Source organism: Epinephelus moara, chromosome 24 (assembly GCF_006386435.1).
Source record: "Epinephelus moara isolate mb chromosome 24, YSFRI_EMoa_1.0, whole genome shotgun sequence".
Taxonomy (NCBI): Eukaryota; Metazoa; Chordata; class Actinopteri; order Perciformes; family Serranidae; genus Epinephelus; species Epinephelus moara.
Window position 1 is genome coordinate 35,382,975 of NC_065529.1, and position 25,730 is coordinate 35,408,704.

The 25,730-nt window shown below is 44.5% G+C and overlaps 1 protein-coding gene across 2 annotated transcripts in view; it reads left to right on the forward strand.

The window, feature by feature from the left end:
- cbfa2t2 (CBFA2/RUNX1 partner transcriptional co-repressor 2) overlaps positions 1-24,540 on the forward strand; it is a 51,796-nt gene extending 27,256 nt beyond the window's left edge. For both annotated transcript variants that reach the window (XM_050037220.1, XM_050037221.1), the window contains exons 2-11: positions 12,943-13,101; positions 13,953-14,194; positions 14,289-14,378; positions 16,884-17,068; positions 17,165-17,418; positions 19,053-19,138; positions 19,377-19,569; positions 21,248-21,316; positions 21,515-21,705; positions 22,625-24,540. In XM_050037220.1, coding sequence (XP_049893177.1) covers positions 12,943-13,101; positions 13,953-14,194; positions 14,289-14,378; positions 16,884-17,068; positions 17,165-17,418; positions 19,053-19,138; positions 19,377-19,569; positions 21,248-21,316; positions 21,515-21,705; positions 22,625-22,981 — 1,826 coding nt within the window. In that variant the 3' untranslated portion in view covers positions 22,982-24,540. The remainder of the gene's footprint in view (positions 1-12,942; positions 13,102-13,952; positions 14,195-14,288; positions 14,379-16,883; positions 17,069-17,164; positions 17,419-19,052; positions 19,139-19,376; positions 19,570-21,247; positions 21,317-21,514; positions 21,706-22,624) is intronic.
- Positions 24,541-25,730: the final 1,190 nt, after the last annotated feature.

Below are 25,730 nucleotides of genomic sequence, written 5' to 3' on the forward strand. Positions count from 1 at the left end.
TCTGTAACTCTCTGCCCTTCTCTCTGACCTTCCTTTCCAGCTGTGAGCTTATCTACTGAAAGTGTAGTAATAAACGGGGAAACAGACCACCGTGACACTTGCTCAACGTGCTATTATCTGAAGAATTCATCCACACTATACCCCCCACTTTTTTCAACACACACACGCACACATGCACACTCACACAGAATAGAGCAGCTGCTTCAAGAGTTTGATGCAGGAAGTGCTCTATTAGTTCCAGTGGCGAGGACTGTGATATCTGGCCCCAGGGGTTCAATGAGAGGTTGTGTGTTTGAATGCGTGCGCCCGCTTGTGTGTTTGTGTGCGGACATGAAAGGGTTAGATCATTTACTCAACAGAAACAGCTCAGTCACTCCAAGTGGTGAATTGAAAGATGGTTTCATCACCGGGAAACGTCTCCTGACAGTGTAAAGCGCTGTGGGTTTGCAGACGCGTATCTGTGTCAGCGAGCATCCAGCCACCTGTGCTTCGCCACCCCCTCATCTCTCCTATTGTGACCTCAGTGACATTGTATGGGAGCCCCTCTCCTTGTGCTAAGTGCATGAGTTAGAGGTCTGTTGACCCCTTGCTGGCCTGAGAGACCCGTTCAGTGACCCAAGACAAGAACTCTTTTTACTGGACTGGTGTGGTCTGGGAGGGAAGGGTATCGGCACATGCTTTAAAGGCTCTATAATGACCTCAATTGAATTCCCCAGACAAATCTATTTAAGGTCTGAAGTTCTGAATTGAAATTAATTGCCTGCGTAAATACAAGAATAATACATCACATAAAACTGATAGTGGTAAAATAGTACTGAGGGGGTTCCATATTTTCAAAATCTATGGGAAAAATAAAGTTTAAATGGAGCGCTGAAAGCTGTGTGAACCATTTTTTTAACACAATAAGTGTAAAACAATCTCACAAAATCACAGCTGCTAACATGTTAAGGCCCAGACACACTAAACCAACATCAAAGAACTAGTGACGATGCAGGGCGTCAGTTGCATCGCCTCACATTGCCTGTGTTTTAGTCAAAAAGTTCCACAAAGACGGCAGCCAACAGTCAACTAGCATGTGCATTCTTCAAAATAACTCCATACCAGCAGGCCGTGGCGGTCTGTATTTGTTTTTTGTTGTGAGAGACAAAGGATATCTACCATGTGCTAGAAGTCAGTAGCTAAAAAACAATCTTATCCAATATATCAAGGTAGTTTCGATCTCACATCTTCTTGAATTTAGTCGTACAATTCCTCACTTTTGTTTGTCAGAGTAATTTCACTCACGGTTGGGCTCCACCGGCTCTGACATTGATTAAACATACCAATAAGGCTGGAAAAAAGCCGACAAGGGCGGACGAATACCAACGGTGTGGGTAACACCAGCAAAAGTAGGGTGACAGACACTCACTGATTGCCCGAAATGTACCCTTGGTTGACTGTCAGCTTGTCAGGGCCCTTGACTAACAGATATAGATCAATATGAGTGCCCCATTGGAGTTACTCTTGTTGCAACCAATTGTACAAATTCAGTATCTGGTAGCCTTTTAGCTCTTCTTTAGTCCGCCAATTCCAGAGAAAAACATCCGTCTTTATCTTGGTAGTTAGTTCAACTTTCTTCACTGGACACCTTGTTGAATTATTGGTAGCATATACTGAGTTGGCCCGAGCTTACTGGCTTTAAATCAGTGGTTCCCAAAAGGTTCACCCACTGGGTCCAGATTTCTCTTAAATCATTTGTTCAAGATCTCCACAGTTTGATACATTCAGTGTCATACTTGAGTTCAGCGATGTTGTCAAGCTAGTTTGCCGTCTCTATCAAGTTGCTGTCCGTTAGTCACTTACAGTGCGTTTTTGACATAGTTGGCAGTTGGGAACCAATGCTTTAAATCACTTTGGGGTTGGTTAGAGTGGTGAGATGTAGCTTAGAGTCTGTACAGAGTCTTGTCAAAGGTTCTGAATGTGTTGAGCAACACGAGCTACTCTTTGACATTACACAGACTCATTTGCCTCCTAATATCACACGTATTAGGTAAGGATGCCTTCAGGCCAAACTTTCCAATATTTAACCAAGGAGGCACAGATACGCAGGAGGAACACTGAGGTTTTGTGAGCCTCTGTGAAAAACAGGATGCGTTTAAACATGTGTAACTTTCCTGGAAATACAGTGTTATTTTTCCAACGCAAAACCCAAAAGGCAGGAGTTGATACTTGAGAGGACGTGCAAGAGCAAAAGAAAATTGTATGTGCCTGTGTTGTTAGGTGTGTGGGTGGAAAAGAAATGGGTGGTGCAGCCTCTCTCCATGAATTGTCTGTCATAGTCATTATTTTCCCTCTTTCTTCTTCTGAGAAAGTGTGCACGAAAATGTGAGTATTTTCACAAACAAAAGAAAGACAAACTGATTTGCTCGGCTGAAATTAAAAACTTAAAGAAACACAGACATTGAAACTTTGTAGTCGACAGTTTTATGTTAAAACAATGGTTTAATCCTTCTTCACCATGAGGATGAATTGTATATGTACATATACTAAAAAAGACACTGCGTTCTTAAACACGTGTGCTCAAACCCATACAACACGCACACACACAATAACGCTCATCAAAACACGCCTCGGCCCACTCGTTCACAAACACACACTCATCCTCCCCAGCTATCTCTGTCTCATTCTCCTCATTGTTTTGAGCACAGCTGGCCTCTTTGTTTTACTTATCTGTCTCTCTCAGCGGTTGTTGAGCTCTGGTCTTTTATACAGCTGGGCTAAGCTTACACACAGCTCTGTTTATGGACTCTATGGACCATACTGCTCAGCTTTGATTCACTGCATCCCCAACACCTGAGGGTGACAGATTAGTCGTCTGCATAGTCCATGCGTGCATGGGGAAGGGATACTGTCTTTGTTTTACTACAATACAGTAAGTAGAATTGTTTTAAGTTTTTCTTAAGCTGTGCTCATGTTCTCAGTGATGTGACTGGCTTATAGTGTGCTTCACAATATGTTGGACTGACGACATGTTTTTTGAAAGCCTGACCAAAGAAATATGAACGTTGTTCTCTTTAATCTAACATGTAAGATACTGTAAAACTTCAGATAAAAGCTTAGTCCCAGTTAAGCACCCAGTCCCTTTTACTAGAATGGTGTGGCTACACATTTTGACAAACAAAGGCCTGTCTCGAATAGTGGCCTGGTCTGGTTGCCAAGCAGTTCATTTTTATAGAAGTTCTTCGGATGTATAAAACATGTTGTTGGCTACCCACTTGAGCTAACGTTAATTAGCTGTTTAGATCGTATTTACAAACATAAATGTTTTAACTTTGGCTACACATGGTTGGCTCTGTGAAATTCTCCACAACTCAATCTTTCAGTTAATTTTACTGAAACCAGGTACCAGTACCAGGGAAGACGCTAATTCATTCAGACATCCCGGGCTACTAATTGAAGTTTTACGGTATGAAGTTGCGTATGACAAAATGCTGGGGTTTTTTTTTTTGCAACTTGACACTGATTTTTCGAAACAACTTGTGTTGCAGTTGGGGGGAAAAATCAGTTCACTTGAGTATCATGACTCTTATTTTTAACAATTCCTGAACAGATTTTATATAAAACTAGCGCTTAGTCTGTTAGCTTTATGCCGATATAATGGGAATTACCATTAATATGCTAGGGTCAGTTAGCATTGCAGTTGTGATAGTATTATCAGAACAAACAATCCATTTTACTTAACGTGCTTAACATTGATATATATATTTTTTTGTTGGCCTACGCAGAAGTTAGCGCCACCCTGGATTATTCCAGAAAATAAACTCTGCAGCAAACAAAAGATTATGGTACTTGCAAGTTTTGTTTAGTGATGTTGTGAAGTCGTGTTCGCTGTGATGAGGTACTGCAGACTTATTTAGCCGCTTGTTAGCAACTGCCTTTTTAAGGACACATAAAAGCTTCAAAACTTATAAGTGAGGTATGTTGGATAACAAAAAGTCCCTTCAGCTTGTGTTGACCACAGACTCAAAAAAATTACTGGCATGTGATGTGCATTGTTTTTGGAAATATGACTCATGATATACTCATGATGGGAATGGTTCAACATTTTCCCATGGTCAAGTGTCATAAAAGCAAGCAAAAATGGCAATAAATCTTAATGTCGAGTTGCAACACTTGTAGAATCACCACGCAAGTATCGTGATCAAATCTGGATAATAGATAAGCATATCCTATCAGCCCTAACTTGTGTACCTCCATTAACCGTCATGTTTCCCGTCAAGAAGCTCTGACCTTCAGCCCACATGTCCTCTCTGGATTAACGTCAGTGAAATGCCAAAAATGTAAAATTAAAGGTCTTGATATAATCCTAAACACAAAGCTCACTGAGTCATCGCTCTCAGTCTGGGTCAAAAGAGACCGTGTAAATGTTTTCAGCATGGCCCGTGGTGATAGCAACATCTGGTTGGACCCTAGCCCAGGCCGTTTGGCTGTTGAGGCCTCTGACACCTGGTCTGAAACAGGCCGTTCTTAATGCATGCTTTGTTTTCTCATGTCTAGAGCTCGTATTTTGTTTTATGGACTACCGTAACTTACTAGTTCCAAGCGTGCATCTGCGTACGTACCTCTACCGAAGTACAGCACCGAGGAAAAACAGTATTTTGCCTAGCTGCAGGTAAAGTTGATCGTCCTGGTTTATGATCTATAGGAGCCACGCAATCTTTAACCTCCAGACACATGATGATATACATCTTCGCTGTGTGTCAGGGGAGCTCTATAAGTCTGTTCTGACATCAATAATTTTGTTTCACCATGAGAATAAACAGTGAAAAAAGAACAGCTTCATTTTAAAGCTGTCATTCTTCCTGAATGTTTGCCGTCTTGAGTTTAAAGACTCGCCAGGCTCTCGATGATTGATGGGCAGGCTAACCAATTAGTTACGGAGAGGTGAGAAGGGTTGTAACCAGATAGGCAGATAATCTACTGGCCCTCAGAGAAGGCGAGCTGGTGTGAGAGTCTGCATGTGTGTGTGAGTCACGGCTTTTGTGTTTGGAGGTCATGATTGACAGATTTGAATTGTCTGTTATGTCATAGCTGTTATTTATGTGTGTGTGTGTGTGTGTGTGTGTTGGGGGGGGGGGGGGGGGGGGGGGTACACGTGCCTCAGGCTGGCTATTTCACAGGTGTGTTTGTGTGTTGCTTCAGGGATAGCTGCCCTCTCTCCACTAAGCTGATGACAAACCCAACACCTGGTTAATGGGGCCAACACACACACACACACACACACACACACACATGATGACGAACATGCACCTCCAGCTCTATCCCTCGTGGCTCAGCTGTGTGTGACACAGGCTTGCGTCTGTGTTTTAAGTTTGTGCCACTGTGAATAACACACATCCATAGGACCCAGTGACAGTGGAGCCTGTGGCAGAGGCTGAATGCAGCAACAGTTACGTGTGTGAGTCCATAACCTTTGTTATTCCACAATAGGACCACGACAAAGACCCTTCATTACAGCAGATTTGCTTTATTATACACAACCAAACAAGGAAGGTATAATGCTGCCCGGAAGCAAAAGAGGTGGGATATATAACATGCATTTTCTAAGCAAAAACAGTGACATAACAGTAAGAAATCATTTACTGTCCCTGTTACATGGCAGCTGATCTCGCCCTCGGCTTGGAAGATAAGGAGCTCCTGGAACTAATTTTCTTTGAGCTAGCTGTTAACTGCTACTACCTGCTTTTCAAATCTCCCAGCAGTGGGTCGCACACGTAACATGTCATCAAAACGCCACTCTTTTCCCATCCCGCCAGCTGTCCCTTTCACACAAACATCAATTTGACGCTGTTACTACCGCTGCTTAACAGCGCTGTCCTCCCATTCCAGGATCATATCTTTTATACAGAGCGGCGAGGCGGAATAACGGCCCAACATTGGCACCTTGAACAGCAGAGCTTCTGTCAAATACATACAACTATATTTTCTACATTTACTCTACACACCGGCCTTCTTGCCTGCTTAAAATTTGATTCTAAGACATAGCAAGGATCTAGAAGTAGTAATAACCATGATAGAGTTGAGAGCTGGAAGGTGCTTTCATTTCAACAAAGCGCCATAGGAGTCTTTGATAATGTTACAACACTAATGTTCTCAACCGGTTGGTCACGGTTTAAAAGTGGGTATCAAGTCCATTCTGAATGAAGTATCTCGGGGAACATGTCAGGTTTGGAAAAAACACACTTTATTTTGAGGTACAGTGAATTTCGGGTACATGGCTTTTATTTTGAAGTGCCTTTTCCTGCTGTAGAATGAGTGAATAAGGGACATCTACTTAACAGAGACAGCAAACTAGTATGAGTATGTGTGGACCTTGAACTAATGACAGAGGAGAAATCTGGACCCTGTGGCCACTTCGGAACCACTCCTGTAGGTTTATGTTAAGGTTACAGTTCATCGAAGACGCAGATAATTTACAGTTGCCCTTGCTGATACGGTGATAGGCTTTGAAGAAGTTTATGACTCTGACATCGCAGCAGCAATGAAACGGGCTAAGATGCATTTTCTTCAACTGTGGTGTCTGGCATCCACACAAAGAATGGTACTAATAGCTATGTAAAATCGTTCTTCGAAGTCGAGCGCATATTGGAGTACACACCAAAACTATAACACCAACAACAGGGTAGAGCGATATCGGTGGGATCGCTTGAGAATGGTTTTGTGAACGATAGAAACAGTAAAAGCCAATCAAAATCTGTCTGACTTTACAGGGCATCGCATTCAAAATGGCAGATGACATTGCAGAGAGACTCATCATTGAGTTTTAAAAACACTTCCGCTGTTTAATAAAACAAACAGACTTTATAAAGACACTTCCAAAAAGGAAGACATCTGGGATGCAATCTTGCTCCCTCTCAGAGTCAGTGGTAAGTGGCCCTTAAAGCCAGTAACTTCCCATCCAGTACATTCTCCCTGCAGTCTGACCTCATGTACACGTGGACGCTGTCCGCTCTCGCTGTCCGGCCTTTGCCAAACCTCCTCTCCCTCCTCTGCTTCCAGCATCACATCACTGCGCCTCTTTTACTGCTCATTCTTAGGTTTTATGGACGACGTCTGTCTGCCTTGCCTTCGTCCCCCTCTTTTCGTTTTCTCTCTCGCTCTGCCACTAAGTACATTTCCATCCCCGCGTCCCTTTTTTCACTATGTGGCATTCTGGATTACAGTGGTGTTATTGTAATTATCTCACTGAGTGACAAAGTCATGCGAGGGCTTCTCTCGCTGTCACATTAAAACGTGACGAGTTCCCGTCAGGAACACATCTGCGTGCCTCTTCACATGTGTGTGCATGAAAGTCGCACTGTCCCCTCCTTCACCTATACATTTCTTTTTTTTCCTGATATCTCATCCTCCAGAGTTGTCTCTCCTTCCTCTCCCTTTCTATGTATACATCTTTCTCTCGCTCTCCCCCCTTCACTGTCAACCTTGCCACCTCCCCGTCTCTCCCCTCCCGTAGCAGAGTGAGGAGCAGAGTGTTGATATTGGGTTTTGTCCAAATATGTAGTCTACGGGGCTGGAAGGTGGTAATGAGAGCCAAGAAAAACAGCCTGGCTCCGAGTCTGACAACCAGGCTTGTCTTTCTGATGAAACCAAATGAAAACAGTATTTTCTATCCTTGTTATTCACTCACTCCCTCCCATCCTTCTTGCCCTACGTGCATCCCTCCTTCTCCACCTATGGTGCCTCTTATTTACAGTCTCATTTTCTATTAAAGTCAGTGCTTGTTTAATGCACTTTCGTGGTCATTAAAAGTGTTACTGCAGCAGCCAAAATTTGTCTTCAGTAGGGATTTAAAACAGAATTAAATTAAATTAAATTAAAATAATGCAGGCATGGATATGTTAAAAAATGACCTGTATATAAACATTGCTTGTCATATTGTAAACCAGTATATTGTAAGTATCTGGTGACCGCAACTGTGTCGTGGCAACAGTTGAGGCGGTGCTGGTCCCAGGAGAGCAATAGTATAAATTAAGTTGATTGAAAAAAGCAGCGAGGACACGTGTCTCCTGATTTCCAGACATTTGACACCACGCACGCACCGAAAAGCCTCTAAAATACTTAAGTCCTTGAACCTGCCGCTTAACTATGAGGCTATAACGACAACCTGACACTGAGAGAGACCATGCGCTGTCGAATTATCTGTTTTATAAGTGGATAGGGTTGTGTGAGTGTTGGTGCATGAGCCCTTGTCTTTGCAGTGTGTGTGTGTGTGTGTGTGTGTGTGTGTTTGTGTTTGTGTGGGTGGAGGTCAGGAGGGAGTGCAGGATAGAGGAACAGATGTGTGCTGTATTGTGGTGGTGTGCGTGGACGGACGGGGACCAGGTGCAGCCTTTGTCTCCCCGGCATTTAAGTCCACTCGCTTGCATTCAGCCGCCTCGTGCCTCCCCACCCCTCCCCTCCACGTCCTCCTCCACTCCTTGGAGGGAAGGCAGAAATGTGTGTGTGTGAGTGTATGTGGAGGAGGGGCTGCTTTGGCTTAGCAGAGGAGGCTCCAGCAGTCCCTCCTGCACCCCCCCCTCCTCCTCCCTCACAGGTGACTGTTGGAGGTCCCAGCTGGCCAGCTCTTGGCCGATTAGATCCATATGGTACAGGAGGAGGAGGAGGAGGAGGAGGGGAAGTGATCATCAGTTGCATGGGTGCTGAGGGAGCTGTTAGCTTGTCCCTTTTTTGCCCCGAGCTTCGAGTCAGTTCCTCAAATTTTTGTTATCTTTTTCACTTCACCACTTTTTCTACTCCCTGTGTGTCTCACCAATTTTTTCTGTTTACTCTGGTGTGTATTTTAATATTATTCCCCTAAGTTCATTTTCAGATCTATTGCTGTTGGTCTGCTCTCTGTTTTGGTTAAGTTGTTTTCCTTGGTGATGAGGTGGAGGCTCTGTTAGTTGTTAAAAACCAGGCTTTTTTTTTACTTTGAATGGTGAGAGTGCGGGGTTGATGGTAGCCTATTCAGGATCATGTTTTTGTACTTTAAAAGTATATAACACAATATATGTTGATGCTTCCTGTTTTATTGAAAGTTAGGATATTCAAAACATTAACTCAGCAGCAAATTAAACAGGCTATATAGTGAACATGTAGTGGAGTAATGGTGTCCTGAGCAGAGAATGAAGTCACACTACCCCTGTGTGAGTTGTATTTTAAGCATCTCTTTGGTTTGCATAGCTAGCTCATCACTGCCGACACATTTGCATTGTGCTCATACAGTGGTAACAGCTTAAATCAAGATGGCCTTGTTGCAGAAGCATAGCGCCCTCCCTCCATTTTCCCATGGGTTGACACTGTTAGCTGCTAGCTAGCTAAGTTTAATTTCTGTGCACTCACGGTCCAGTACATGTTTCGCCTAGCTTGGCACAAAGAGTAGAATCGTGTGATGAAGCTAACCCCCTCAAAAAGAGGAAAAATAACCTGCAGCTACTAACATTTTCTCTTATTTACATGCGTTAGCTTGTTAGCTATCAAGCTACCTACCAAATAACTACGTTTTGTTCAGCATTCGGACAGTGAGGACATTAGTTACTTCTAAGTTGCTGCGTTCTTAGCCCGTTGTTGGTCAGAAAGCTTATGTCTAAGCTAACTCAACACACAATAACTGTATTTATGACCATTTTGGAGTTGTTGTAAAGCATTGTTGTGAAGCTAGGTTAGTGAGCTAGCTTGGTTTCCCCCCTTGCTCCAGTGTTTGTCCTAAGCGAGGCTAACTTCTGGTAAGAAAACATTCAGCTGTATTCATTTAAACAAAGTGTTGTAAGGTTTGATTCAGCTAGCTTTGTGTGCCTGTGGGTGTTAGCATATCTTCTGGGCCTGCATACTTGTAGCATTGCACATGTGCTCCATTGTCTTTTTGCTCTTTGATAAATTAGTGAGGCCTGTGTTACATCTTCTCTCACCTCATCTACACTGACAGGACTGAGATAGCAGCATGCCGCCAGTACACACAGTCCTACAGCACGCACTCGCACAAACACATACGCCGTGACTCACAGCCGCCAGAGAGTTTTAACCTCAGAGTAAAACCACGAGCTTAATAAACCCTAACACTGAACACATTTATTTATATGTCACATCAAGATTAATTTATTTGCACTGACTCAAACTCGTTTATCGCTCCTCACTTCATGTAAGGAGGTAAATGAATGTTCCTGGCACTTTATCTGTCTTGTCGTTTCCGATTTCATTATTTAATGGATTGGCTTCAGTCACAGTAGTGGCCTTATGGGGAAAGCCTTGTTCTGTCTCTGTCTCTTTCTCCTCCTGAACCTCATTTTAAACCATCACCTGCAGAGGCAGAGGCAATTAAAGCCGATTGAATGTTTTAATGCAGACGAGCGTCACCTGAAGCTGAACAAACAAGAAACACCTGGCTAGCAACGACAGCCATCACCACAGATGCACTCCACAGATTACTTTTCCATCACTGCAGTAACAACTGTAGTAGAGAGCAAATAAGTAAGCTCGGGTAACACACGAGATTAACTTTATATTATCTGTTTGAGAGATGATGAGAGAAGACAGCATGGAGAGGTGAGCAGAATCTGTAATTGTTTTATAAATTGACAAGCTGAAGCTGTCTGGTATTAGCTTTATATTCAGTATGCATTGGTCTGCTCACAGTGTTATCTCCTCTGCTTCAAAGTGTTGCCTATGCATCGTGGCATTTCCATGAAATCCTCTTGATGTGTAGTGAGGAGCTTTGTGTACCTTGTCTTTGTTCCATTAGAGGAAAGACGACAGGTGGTATTTAGACCAGACAAACACCCCACATCCTCCTCTAAGCCTACATTCACCTGAGTTAACATCAGACCACTTTATACACTATGTGTATGTGTGTGTGTTTTGTGGCTGCTGTAACAGCTGCCTCCCCTGACGGCCCTGTGACTAGATCCGATGGACTCAGGTGCTCGCAAGCCAGATGAAGTCATCCAGCTATGTGCGCTGTCTAATTGACAAGCAGAGGCAATCCTCTATGGGCTGTCAGCGCGACATGCACACACACCTGATGTCGCCTGTTTTGGCCATTACCTCTGGCACGGCTAACCACAGACCGTGCCACATCTTAAGACGGCACGGACGCAGCTGTAGCCTAATTTCTCAGTTCCGTGCTGAAATTGGATGCACAACAAGACATATGCGCGATATGTTTGTATCCGTTGAGCATGTTTATGTTCCGCGGACTCATGTCGGACCTGTCAGTCACACACAATAGGCCTGCAAGAAGCTTCACAAGGATGACAGTCATTTGGACACAGAACTACTGTTCACTGCCAGGGGAGAACTGTTGATGATGTGTCAACATGTCGACTTGTGAATACATTTCCATGCGACGCTGTTGAAAAGCACGAGCTGAACGCCGGAGCTCTTGTGTATATATGAAGTTGTTTACATGGTAACAGTCTTGACACTAAAGGCCATATGCCCCGTTGATTCTGTTATTGAGATGTCAGTCTAATTTCCTGGCCATACGGATAGAGTGTGCGGAGCTTTGGAACCGGTGCGTGTGCGTGCTGCAGGCTGCTTCCTGCGGTGCACTGGCAGACCGCGTGTGTGGTGGGCACGACGGTCCAAATGTCTGCATAGATCCCTCCTTCCTGCCCCCTATGTTGGTGAACAGGTGGAGCGATGGCAGGCAAGCCACAGGGCTGAGAAAGAACGAGAGGGAAGGAGAGAGCGTGAAGAGGACTGCAAAACAGAAGGAAGAACAGTCGAAGCTGTATAATGAATTGCAGACATGACAGATGAGTTGCATGGGGCAGATTGAGAAAGTGTGCAGAAAGATCGACTCTTGAAGGCAAGCGGGGCTGAGAGTTTGTTGACAGAGTTTCTTGTAAGTGCGTGTGCTTCTATATACACATACTTTTGTAATTTATTTCCTCTGAATTCTTAATGCATTGATTTCTGTACGTGTTTACATATTTTTTGCACACTCACAAAATCTAAAGCACTCTTTATTCATTCAATGGGTGTAATTCCTCCCTTTGAGTTCTCACGAGTTACCTACTGACGGCTTAAATCTTCCAACTTAAGCCTTTATAAACTGGGACCCTGCGGCTCAAGGCCATGCAGAGTTCATAGCTGTGAAAAAGATATAAAGGGCGCCATTGAAGCCAAAGCCCTAAAACCATGAAACCACATTTAAAAAGCTGCTCTCTGCTGACCCATGACCCTCGAGACCATGCTTGTCTATTAATCGTCCATTCTTGAAGCAGTTAGAAAAGTCTGATCCACTCTAAATGGAGACGGGACCCCGGCCTTCATGGATCTCCAGGAGACAAAGACGGCTTCTGATCCCGCATCTCCCGGCCGCCACACCCCCCATTTCACTTTCCCCATGCCCCTTATCTGGTGGTCTCATTCAGCGGCAATAGCATATTGAGAAGTTGCGTTTAACATTCAAAAGCTTTGCCGATCTTGTTAGTAAAGCGTGAAATAACCCCCCCCCATTTTCTGGGGCGCTCAATGAGGGGGCATTCTTCTCCCGACACAATAGGCTTCTTCAGCATTTCTTCTGTTATTGATCTGAATAGTTGGGAGTAAGGGGCTAAACTTTAGACATCTGGCTCTTTGATGGGGGGGAGGCAGGGTGGTTGATGCTCTGGCACTATGTGTTGTGTGATGTGAAGTGGGTTGGGGGGTTGGCATTTCTTTTTTCTTTTGTGGCCACAGAGTTGAAGCTCCTGCATTGATTAGGAAAGCAAAACTGGTCTTTTTAGTGGCTTGTTTATGTGTCATGTGAGTTAAAATCCTTTATTTCTTTTTATAGCTTTCGATCAAATGGTCTTCTTAAACTTATTTTGTACATTTTTATGTGTCCTGTTGCTTTAGCGTAGAGAACAAGACAACATTTTGAAAACTGTTCTGGTTTATGACCCACAGCTGAACTCTCTGTCCTCTTTTCTCCCTCTGCAGACAGTAGAGAGAAGAAGAGCCCTGCCATGCCCGGTTCTCCTGTGGATGCTAAGACTCATTCCAGATCAGCCCCCAGCAGCAGTGCCAGCTCCACCATGCCACCCCTGCCCTCTGTCAACCCCAGCGGCCCTCGCCCGGCCTCCTTTTCCACCACAGCATGTAAGAGTCATTCTCTTTTGCAAATGATATCCTCATGCCGGCCTCAGACCAAACAACTCTGGCAGACAAATTTCCAATGTCAGAATAAAATCATGATGTTTACCTCAGATGGTGTATGCTCCCAGGATCTTAATAATAAGGTGCAAGGTGGTTATAAAAACGTAGTCCGAGTTGTCTCAAGTCAGTCTCTTGTGCATCTTGCCATTCCCATAGAATCAAACATGTTTAATATTATTGTATGTTTAGTCTTGGCTCATGCAAATCAAAAACAAGTCTCGTCTTCTCTCTTCTCGTTCTCTTGTTCTGTGGAAAAAGAGGAAAAACAGGTGGAGTTGTGGATTCAGTGTGCATCTGAACCACCAACTAGCGCTCATGGTAGTGAGAAATCTAATCAATAAAAGCTGGTAGTGAGTTGAGGCTACAAAATCCAACATGTAAAGTTTGATCCAAATACAGTTTAGATTTCTGGATTATATTGATGCCGAATTGACGGTAGAAGTGTCCACATATTAGGCCTTTTATCTCGTTTTCTGGAGTTATTTGTTTTTGCAGACACATAAGGAATTGTTAAACTGACATTTTTTAAAAGGGACATTGGCATAAGATTTTCCAGCATGAGCAGGGCTGGAAATAATCTAGTTGAAGTCTTCCTGCCAGAACCTAGGTCTTTGCAACATCTTATAGCATGTGACTAAAAACGTCTTGAGATGTGAGAGGGTGTCAGACTTAAGTCCTGAAAAAGTCTTATAGCGTATGATAGGCATTAGTTTCATAAGTAGGTTTAAATCATGTGTCCATTCTTATGAGGAATCATCTTAATCTCCCCTCCTCATCTCACCTTTCCTCCCCAGTGACTAATGGGAATCATCATTCCCCACCAACCCTGAATGCAGTGCCATCTCCACCGCAGCGTTACAGCAACGGACCATCCTCTTCCTCTTCCTCATCGCTGGCTAACCAGCAGCTGCCGGCCACCTGTGGGGCTCGCCAGCTGAGCAAGCTCAAACGTTTCCTGACCACGCTGCAGCAGTTTGGCAACGACATCTCTCCTGAGATTGGAGACAGCGTCCGAAGCCTGGTTCTGGCCCTCGTGGTAATTTTGATTATTTTGTGTAGAAATGGCTTTTCATCTTCTGTTAATGACATAGACTGACTAGTTTCTAAACTTTATTTACCTGCCTTCTTAGAATTCGACGGTTACCATTGAGGAGTTCCACTCACGGCTTCAGGAGGCCACCAACTTCCCCTTACGGCCCTTTGTCATTCCTTTCCTCAAGGTAAACACATCTTCAACCTCCCATCCACATTCCCATATTTGCTTTGCATTATTCCGTTGGACTACTTCCTTTTTTCTCGGCACCAGTGTTTTTCTTCCCCCTCTCAGTTTAAGTCTTAAACCTCACACACTCTGGTTTCAGAACACTGTAGCCCTCACGTCTCTCGACAGTGGTTGTCAACCAGTGCCGCCTTATTAATGGCATAATAACAAGTGATAAAGAGAAGGTGCTTGACACCAACATCACCTTCATTCAGTATGATCTATATAATCTTTGGGCAATCGCATCAGCGCTTGTGAGTCATGATGGAAAAGTAACAGAGTCATTACACTTTATTACGGCGTCTCCAGGATACAATGCAGTAGTCTATAAATAAAGATCTGTGTAGGTTTAATAATTGAATAAACGGCTTCTCCAGAGTTCAAAGTAACTATCAACATTTGCGTGTTGACTTGACAAGCAACAGATGAGTGTGTGTGTGTTAAACAGCCTCTCGAGCCCCTTTGTAACCAGGGGAGTCTGCAAGAGTATACTTTTTAGGAGCTCCCCTCGGTAAAGCAGCCCATAAATCTTCAGTCGGTTGTACCGCTGCAACTTCAAGCAGTCGAAATCTGCTCTTTTTCCACACTTACCTCTTACTCACCTTTGGAGCCCCTCCATCTGTCTGCCGGAGAGCGCCGAGACAAGAAACCTCTGTTCCCCTCCTTTTGCTAATTTATTACGAGGGGGTGGGGTCCCCCGCAACTTAATTCCAACTCCTTGAGAGGAGTCTGTCTTAAAAAACAAGAGAGAGTGGGGGAGAAAGAGACAGATGGGACGAAGTCACAGGGGTGAGGAAGTGGAAAAGAGAGTGAGGTGGGTGAGGAGGAGAGAGGGAAAAGTGGGAACTCGGAAGTGTGAAACATGCCTATAAAGTGTTCCCTTCCCTTTTTATGGGCTTCAGTGTGCCATATGGAGCCGCTGTCCCGTTAAAAGAGCATTCAGCTGCCAAGGCGCCGCCAATCTAGCATCCGCCCCGCTGAACCCCAGAGAGCCCTCTGCTCAACTGACACACAGCACATGTGTCCGCTAGCTGGGGCCCCAGGGAAAGAAGGGAGGCAGAGGAGCATGGGAGAAAGAGGCAAAAGAGAGCACAGGGACAGAGCAGACCATAAAGCGGAGGTATCAGCATCTTGGTGACGACGGTACACCAACAGGGAGAGATGCTGCGTGTGTTAGCTAGCACAGACAGAGAAGAAAAGATTAGAGGAGGAAGGAGCCTGCATTTACAGAATCTGCTAGATAATGGCTGAAAGTGCTACGTGAAAGGAGGAGGTCAGAGTCACAAAATGAGAACGGCATGGTTATTTAGTCGGTTGCCCAAGAAGAGGGAGAATGAGGGAGTGAGGAAGCAGTGTAATTGCAAACACACCAGAGTCTGTTCCTAATTAGGGAAACGCAGGGAACAAAAGCGAGATGGAAAGATAGGACGGAGACAGTCACAGATAAATATTTTTAAAAAAAGTCAAGAGAGAGAAGGTAAGGAATGAGGGGAGAAGTGGAGCCTGTGTATCGTTTCTTATGAAATGCTTCGAAGTTTAAAAGCCTCTGTATCATCAGGCATATCTTTGCCACGACCTTAGTAACCAACTTCAGCAGCAGCTTAGAAAGCTCAGCCGTTTTTTGTTTGAGCCACAGCCACCATGGAGGCAGCCACAAAACAACACCCAGACCCAAATTGAGCTTTACAGCCAGACCTCAAGGAGTCAGTGCCCCCCTTCTTTAAACCCCCTAACTCCCACTACGGCGTCTTCCCCAGGATGCATAAGTACACTGTGTCTCTCAGCTTTCGAACAGTGCTGGTGGTCTGTCTTGGACAGTTCGGGTCTGCTTGATTCAGATTGGTGCTTCTCTTTTTCTGCTGATCTCTGATTGAGCATGGACTGTATAAAATAATGAACTCAGCTACCTTGACATGACCCATTGGTTTGTGAACTACCACTTTGAAGTCTTTAATTCGGCATTTCGGCCGTCACCATATTGGGTTTTTTTGTAGCCAGAAGTGATTTGGACGAGAGGGTGGATCTGACTCATAGATGGTTAGTCAGGCGGCCCCGCCCTTACATATGCATACCTGTAAGCCTAAATTAAATGTAATGCAATGTTTCTTTCTGCTGTAAAGTTTGGCATTTAAGATGGGGGTCTATGGACATTGACTCACCACTGGAGTCAGCCTCAAGTGGCCATTTGAGGAACTGCAGTTTTTGGCACTTTCTAGTTGCCTTCATTTTGCAGCCCTGGAGGTTGCGGCTTGGGTATGACTGATGTGTGACTGAATACGTGACTGGCAAACAGCCAGTGGCGATCGTAGACTCTTGGGGGCCCTGAGCCGGCTGACATTTAAGGTGGCACAACATCGCTAAATCAAAGATTTCCTGGGTAGATTTGTTAATTTTCCTCCTCTCAGACTTAAGACTCCTCTGTAGATTAGAATGAAACCTCACCAGTTTATTTATTTCTTGTCAGGCAAACCTTCCCCTCCTGCAAAGGGAGCTCCTCCACTGTGCAAGGGCAGCCAAGCAGACCCCAGCCCAGTACCTGTCCCAGCATGAGCATCTCCTGCTGAGCACCACCATGGCGTCTTCTCCAGACTCCTCTGAGCTGCTGATGGAGCCTCCTGAAACTGTTACCAAGAGACACAGCCCCAGCAGGTTAGATAAAAGTTAGTGGACACATGCAGCCTTCATCCTTCTGCTCATTTTATTCTTACTATGTTTTTTAACCGCCCACTGCCCTCTCTCCTTCAGAGCTAAAGAGAACGGTTTCCACGAACGTCAACCTGCAGCCATGGAGCCCGCCGCAAAACGAATTTGCACCATCAGCCCAGCTCCCCGACACAGCCCCGCCCACCCGCTGCCCCTCAGCGCCCAGCTTCACCCGACCCCTCCGCCCTTGCAGCACTACGCGCTGGATGACATCGCAGCACCGCACATCCTACACCGTGAGCACAGCCAACGCATGCTGGAGATCCGCGAGCTCAAAGACAGGCCCAGACTCCCTGGTATGTGATGCTTATTAGGTTATTTTGTTGGCCAGGTTTCTCAGTCATGTCTTCTCAGGATTTAAAGTTAATGAGCACTGACATTTTATTTATTCCTAAAGAGAGGTTCAGTCTCAGTTGTGGAAAAGCTCAGTCCAAAAACAAACCTCATGCTGTGGCAGAATATTCCTGCAAATCACTTTAACACCAAACATTTTTAACCTAGATCTGGTTCTTTACAGTAGAGTGAACCCAAGTGGGTGATTAATCTAGATTTTAACACACTTGCATGAACACACATGCATTCTGTGAGCGATAACGGGTGGTCTGTGTGTTTGTGTAGCCGTCCCCGTATATATCTCTGGACTCCACATGTGTGTATAAACAGAGCCGTACTGTCCAGGCAGGGAGGGTCGGATCTCCTCTGGTGTATATCTACCCTCCATTTGGGGCTTGTCAGCAAGCAGTGGAAACAGCAGTAGCTCACAGACACAGGCACACACACACACACACACACGTAGAGAAACACACCTTGATATGTTCATGGTAGAGGTGCTGTGTTTATAAGGCCTTAGTCCCTTGTCTGACAGCCTCCCGCCCGCCTGCCGCCACTTAACTCACAGGCACACACACACATAAACACATCAGTCCACGCACTCGTGGCTTTGAACTGATGAACGCTGATGAGAACCAGGAGTGGAGAAGAGGTCGAGGGGAAGGCTAGCGAGTGTGTGTGTGCGCATGAGGGAATCATTATTCTTTTCAGCAGGCCCAGTGTGCATGTAGCCTCTTGTTGGCTGTTTATTACTCAATTTTAAGAGATAGCGGTTTGCGCTGTCTTTGTAGTCAGTGTGTGTCTCTGTGTATGGACATGTATCAAGACTTTTCGGGGCCGTGCATGAGCACAAGCTTGTGTGTGCAAACAATTATTGCAGTTAAATGTACAATTAAATATTGCTTAAGTCATAGTGTTGTGCAATGACTCAATTGGAATCAGATAGTTAACTAAATTAGTGTGCATGTGCGTGCGTGTGTGCGTGTGTGTTCATGGTTGTAATGGTCCACAGTGAGTGTCAGACCGGCTGGTTGTGTTTAGAAGTGGAGCCACTCCACTCAGCCTGAGTGTCTCCCTACTGGAATGCCGTGAGCTCCAGGAGGGGAGGTGCTAAGGGAGACGTTTGGGGAGTGTATGTGTGTGTGTGTCTGTGTGTGAGTGTGCGGTTGACAGCTGACTTCCAGATGTGCGCAGGCTCTGGGTGCTGGAAGTCTGTTTTGCATCACAGCCATCTCCTTTTCTCTTTCACCCCACCTTTCTCGCTCACAATCTCCCGATCTATCTCACATCTTTTCTTATTTTTTGCTGCCCGTTTACTTCACCTCATCGCTGTCACTCTTGATTCTGGTGTAAAAAAAAGTGTGGCCTTTGACTTTTAAGTCATTTCTCTACTGTTACGTGAGGAAATATTCTCAGTTTATCTTGTGGTGAGGTAATGACGCTACTGTAGCTCAAAATTTAAAGTTTTTTTTGCCGAGATTGGCTACAGACGCAGACATATACACACCTTTCACTCACTTACTGTCACTTGTGGCTTCTCTCATATTAAAAAGAACGTTAATCACATCGGCCTGTGGTCTGTCTTGTGTGTTTTAATCAGGCACTAACGGGGGCTACCGCGAGGAGCCGGTGGACCACAGACTGACAGACAGAGAGTGGGCTGATGAATGGAGGCATCTGGACCATGTAAGTCTGCAGACAGGCACCACCACTGCTAATGGCTTGTGATATAGAAAGAATGTAAAATGTAATTTGTCTTCCTGGCGTCCTACACGAAAGAGTTTTTAACTTCACACAGTATGAAAGCAATCTATAGCACATCTGGACGTCACACATTCACACGAGGAATCCATGTTTTGCTGCTAAAGATAATAACCCCCAAACATACGGGCTTCAAATTAATATAATAATCTTCCTCCTCTAGGTGTTGAACTGCATCGTCGACATGGTAGAGAAGACACGGAGGTCAGTGAGCGTGCTCAGGCGATGCCAGGAGTCGGATCGCGAGGAGCTCAACTATTGGAGACGGCGCTCGAGCGAGCAGGAGGACCCGCGCAAAGGAGGCTCAGGCTCCGCTCCCTTCTCCAAGACACACAGCCCCCACTCTGCAGAGTCGGGTGGGTGCCGCTAGATTTAATTCACTTATGTTGGTGTGCCGCAGAAACCAGTCATTCTGTTGTCATCTCTGTGATCGGTGCCTATTGTTTTCCACATGGGAGGATTGCTTCATGGGGCCAAGCCAGTGGAAAACAGTCAGTGTTTACGTTTAAAGGATCAGTTCACCCAAATTACAAGAAAATAACGTTCAGTCTGATAGAATTATCTATTGTGCAGATAATTTTATTTGCCCACATTTGTCGAACTTCTACCATAAAACAGAGTGAATAGATGTGTGTTCCATGATTTTAATTTTAGACGCTGGACACGTCTAAAACGGTTCAATTTGGACATACCAAATTGAACAGTACTGTACCAGACTACTCGGTGGAAACGGGGCTTTTCAATTTTAGTTCAGCTCCCTGTCGGAAACAGCTGTCTGTTTGGGAAGATCTGAGCATATGAGTGGATAAATGGGACTCGGATTATACGGCACAAGCTGTGTGAGAGTTTTTTAAGAGATGTTTTGATGTAGTTTTGCTGTTGTTAAAGGCGGACTTTGTCTTTGGATTCTTTGATCACCTGAGACAAGTGAGAAAAACAGTTTTCTTCACAAACTGAAAGTAACATAGGTAAATGGTCATTTGGAGGATGAAGTATTCCTTTAAATCTCAAGTCTGTTACAAAAACTGAACCAAAATGCCAAGTATAATCTTGATAATAAGATATAATGATCTGAACTGAGATGTATGCAGTGGACATGATAGTGAAAGGTCTGAGCACCAGCAAGGGCAGCCTGTCTTCTGTTTCATACTCTTTACGCCGTCTGGTGGTCATCAGTAGAACTGCAGCTCAGTCACATGTCAGTGTGTTAGTGAGTCCCTCCACAGTTAGTCCCCCAGTCTGCTGTGTACTGGCACGGTTCTCTCTGAGTGCCAGCCTTGCCTTCCCCCTGCTGGTCCATAGTCACAGACAGGTGCCAGGACCGGCCTCGGCCATATCGGCCACAGAAGGGCCGTCCTGCCGTCCTGCAGGCTCAGAGACCCAGAGCTGGCTGACTTGCCTGAGCACCATCTGGGCCCCCAGCCGGGAAGCCTGCCTGCCTGCCTGCCTGCCTGCCTGGGCTCGGGCTGAGGAAGACTGTAGTGGGGGTGGAAATGGAGGCGGGGAGGGTGCGTGCAGGCTGGGTAGAAGAGAGAGGATGTAAATGATGGCGAAGAGAGAAAGCGGTGGCGAGGCGGAGGATATAAGAGATGGGGGAAAGAGGAGATGAGCCAGGTGGCAGTGCTGGAGAGGCAGAGCCCGGTAGCGACACAGAAATGAATTGAGATGCAGGCAGAGAGGGAGAGATTCGAGGGAACAGACAGAATGTTGACACAGCTTGTTGGTCTGCAATTCCCTCCAAGCCAAACACATTCCTTTCTAAAGCTGTCAGATCTCAGATCAGTCCAAGACTCCGATAAACAACAATTACGTCGGATGTGTGGCCTAGATATGCAGACTTGTTTGCGTCGAGGACAAAATAAAAGACGACAAAGATAATATCACTGCCTGCCTCTGTGGCCTTTCTTTGTGAGCACCTGTTACCTTGATTGAGCTGTCAGTCACAAAGTCAGCCATTATTTCAACAATTAATCATCTTAATATCCTTATAAGCCTTGGCAGGTGCTAATCCCTTCTGTCTCTGCTTTCCCGCAGACTCCCAGCGCGACTTTGCACCACGGCCAGGCTCAGCATACGTTACAGATGAGATCTGGAGGAAAGCTGGTAAGAACACAATTACATTGGAAAATTAAATCACTGATGTGTTAATGAAAAAAACCTTAATACATTAAGTTAGATACAAAGATAATCATTATGCACTGACAGAGGAAAACTTAAAACATCAAACTGTGCTCATCTGTGGTGTTATTTACTGATGCGGTTGTGCAGAGTTTAAACTTGTCTCACTTGTCTCCCCCGCAGAAGAAGCGGTGAATGAGGTGAAGCGTCAGGCCATGGATGAGGTTCAGAAGGCAGTAGCAGAGGCTGAGCAGAAGGCTTTTGAAATGATTGCCTCTGAGAGAGCTAAGATGGAAAAGACTCTGGCTGATGCAAAGAGGAAGGCTCAAGAGGACGCAATCATGGTCATCAACGAGCAGGAGGACTCCAGTGAGGTGAGCAGAGAGATGGTGCGGAGATTCTGTGAAGTCCTGCATTAAAAGGGTGATTTTGCATAGAAGCATCTTAGATTGTTATTAGTTTAAATACAGTTTATAGTTAAATGTTCACAGTCATAATTAAAGCTGCTATAATCATTTTTTTTCCATTGAAATTGAATCAAATGACTCCATTTAAGTGACAGGTTGAATCCACACAATATTGTTATTATATTATGCAGAGCTGTGTAGCGACAATGTCAACACAAATTCACAATTCAGCTTCACTATAACTCGCAGCATTCACAGACAAAGCACTTGTCTTTATCTGGACATATTTTCCCCACAAATACAACATGCTAATGTTTTTAGCACAAGCCTATGGCATTTTACATTCGATAAATTAGCCTAGCAGCTAGCGGACTTTCCCTCTACTCATATGAAGCCAGGGACAACAGCAACATTTAACAAAATTTGGCTCCATTACAACTCACAAGGTTCACCGACAAAACAACTGTCTTATACTAAACACGTTTTCCAAACAAATGTAAGATGCTAATAGACGGTAATAGAATGAGACCTCACCCAGACCAGATTGACCATAATATAACCCGTGCAAGTCCGGGGTCGTGCCTTGGGTCTCAGGGTCTCTAAAACTCCACTGTTCCCTATTTGTCCAGCACCAAAAAACAGACAAAGGCAGTGGAGCATTTAACAGCTACAAAGATAAATATTTCCCTCAGGGGTTGGTGGAGAGCAAACGGAGCTCAAGGAAGAGTAAATATTGGACTTAAATTCATCAGGTGGCCAGAAACACGATTATCAGAGTGATGGTGTGTCAGTGTTAAGTTTCAGCTTTTATTTTGGAAGATGCTTACCTAGGACTCCTGCCCTTACATTCCTGAGTAAACTAAGTTGTCTCTCCTTTCTTCCTCAGTGTTGCTGGAATTGTGGCCGCAAAGCCAGCGAGACGTGCAGCGGCTGCAACGCAGCTCGCTACTGCGGCTCCTTCTGCCAGCACAAAGACTGGGAGAGGCATCACCTCATCTGCAGCCCAGGACTTCAGGCTCAGCCTAAACCAGTTTCCGCCATCACTGCGAGCAGGGCGGCTGCCGTGGCCACAGCGGCAGCAGCAGCAGCAGCCGCCGGGGTGTCTCCTGTCGGTCTGGCCGGGGTCAAGGTTCCCGACAGCGTTCCTTCAGCCTCCAGTCCTGGTGGAGAGAAGGCTTCGGTCACCTCTCGCTCCTCCACCCCGTCCACCCCCGCCTTGGCCCCTGAGGCCAACGGACACTAGGAGGCGAAGGACATGAGTGGTGAACGTGGCACCTATCCTCCTCCGTACTGGGGAAGAATTGAATCAGCAGCGAGAGGGAACTATTTGTGGGTTAAGTTAGGATAACAGATTTTTCATCATACTCTTTGGCAGATAAAAAAGGACAGATTATGGATGACTGTTTGAGTGATATGTCAACTGGGACTTTGGCTTTGGCAAAGAACAGAAGGACTCGTCTCGAATGCATCTATTGGATGAACAGATCTCCCTAACAGATGGAAACGTGTTTTTCCGCGTCCAAAAAACCCCAAATCTTGGATCTGCGAGGGTCGGAAAAAAAACTGACGATTGATCTCAGTTTATCTCTGGCTGTGGGGAGAAAGTTATGAAAGGGAGGCATATGAGAAACGACGGGAGGAGATTAAAAAAAACAGTGAGGTATAAAGGCGCCTCCCCCTTGAACCAATATTCTCACTTTGTTGTGTATAGATTTCAGATAGGGAGGTGGTGGTGGAAAATGTAAACAGTGTAATAGTACCAGCCATAAAGCATCTGTCTTCGTCCTGTAGGAAAAAACAATCTGACAGTAGACCACGTCAGAGTCGTCTCTGCAGCTCCTCCTGTATACATAAATATTTGCTCGCCAACTTCTTGTCAGGTTTTCATACGTGTGAATGCGTGTGTCAAACGGTCGTGCCGTCAGTGAATATTGTACAGCATATGATAACTTTTGTCAAAGCAATATTAAAGTGAAGTGTTCAGGTATCTCAAGCCGTTAGTGCATCACCAAAGTTTTCAGTCACTAAAGAGAGAGTGGTCGTCATTGCTTGTATATGTCCTCGTGAACAAGAGATAATTATACACTAACCCCCACACACACCATATCTACTTTATAACCCTGGTCACTATGTTTCATTTCTGATCGTCAGACATCTTCAAAGAACAGAGAGAAAGGTGATGGTGATCGGATCAAGTCAGCGCAGTTCGGACTTTATTCTAGTTGCAGTTTCATTTTGGCACTTGTTCACATCACCAGTTGTGTATGGTGGGGTCGAATGTTGCTCCAAATCTTCCACCATTGCAATATTTGCATCAAGGGTTTGTAACACAAGTTTTTCAAGCACAGAAAAGCAGATAAGTGATTTTTAAAAAAATTCATTTTACTTCATTTGAAATAATCAAAAAGCAGAAAATCCTCACCGGTGCTGACATTGCCGCGGTGCAGGTTTCGAGCAGCGACTCTGTTCCACGGAGAATCTCAGGAGCTAAACTGTATTTGTATGTACAGATCATTCTGTTCTTTTTTGTTTTTTCCCTTTGTCACAGTTAGGTTCAAGTCAAAAGTTTAGTGAGGAACTTTGATTTATCGTACTCTGCTGTTACAACTGAGACATTGTTCTTGTTTTTTGTTTTTTTTTGTTCGTTGTAAGATGACTTTGTAAAGAATATTATGAGAGAATGCCTTTATTTTGTGAGCCACGATTTTCTTCGTTCTTTAAACACGTTCTTTTTGTTATGAGGCATAACTTCATATGAAAAAAAGATATCTTGACATGAAGTATGAAATAAACAAATAGAATTACTTCAGATTGTTTTTTGTCTTTTCTCTGATTGACTTATGAATTTCTGATGAAAGGTAAACTCTGCAAATATAAATCTGGGTGGTAGGAGTTAGGTGGGATTTATACTTCTGCGTCGAATGACATGCACCTCCCCAGAGCGACGCAGACTTCCTGTCTATTTTTGTAAGCTGACACCATTTCCCTCAGTGGAATCGAAGCTTTTATTTGGTTTAATTTCACAGATAAGAAACAATAATTTGTGAAGACAATAAAACCTCCACAAAAATAGCATTTTAAGTCTCTTATAGGGTATCTAAGCTATTTGCTGGGCTAATTTATACAATGTAAAATGGCATAGGCTGGCGCTAATAACGTTAGCATGTTATATTTGTTTGGAAAACGTGTTTAGTATAAGACACTTGTTTTGTCTGTGAACCTTGAGAGTTGTAATGGAGCCACATTTTGTAACGTTACCTTTGTTAAATGTTGCTGTTGTCCCTGGCTTCATATGAGTAGAGGAAAAGTCCGCTAGCTGCTAGGCTAATTTATGCTAAAAACATTAGCATGTTGTATTTGTGGGGAAAATGTGTCCAGCAAAAGACGAGTTATAGTGAAGCTGATTTGTGTACTTGTGTTTGAAACTGTCACTATTAAGCCATGTTTAGTGTGTGTTTAATGTGTGTTTTGAATCAGCTAAACTTTACAGCACTTCACAGAAACCCCACCGCCGACCAGTGTTTTGGAGGTGTAACTGCAGAGTGACACAGACACACCGTTTTTAACAACAGCAAGGCTATATCAAAACATCTGTTTACAACTCGTGCAGTATAATCCAACTCTCATTTATCCAGTCATAAGCTCAGTGACACGTTGCATTGCCTTCAGCCTTTTCTGACTGGAACTCAAAAGCATGTTTTCACTTTTAGTCCCAGAGTTGGATTTTAATGCAGGAGTTGTGTGGGAGTTTCTAAACAGATGTTTTAATATACTTTTGAGTTTGTTAAACCTGGTCCCTTTTCTACTTCAATTAATCAACATTTGCAATTTCTGGACTCTTCATTCATCGGAGGCTGCAAGAAAAATGTTTCCTTCATGAATTCAAGGTAACACAGCATGACTATTTGACCTATAAATGGTCATTTTGTGGGTGAAGTTTTCCTTCAAGTATGAAATTAAACATCTCTGACATGGAGTGAAAATGTCTTATG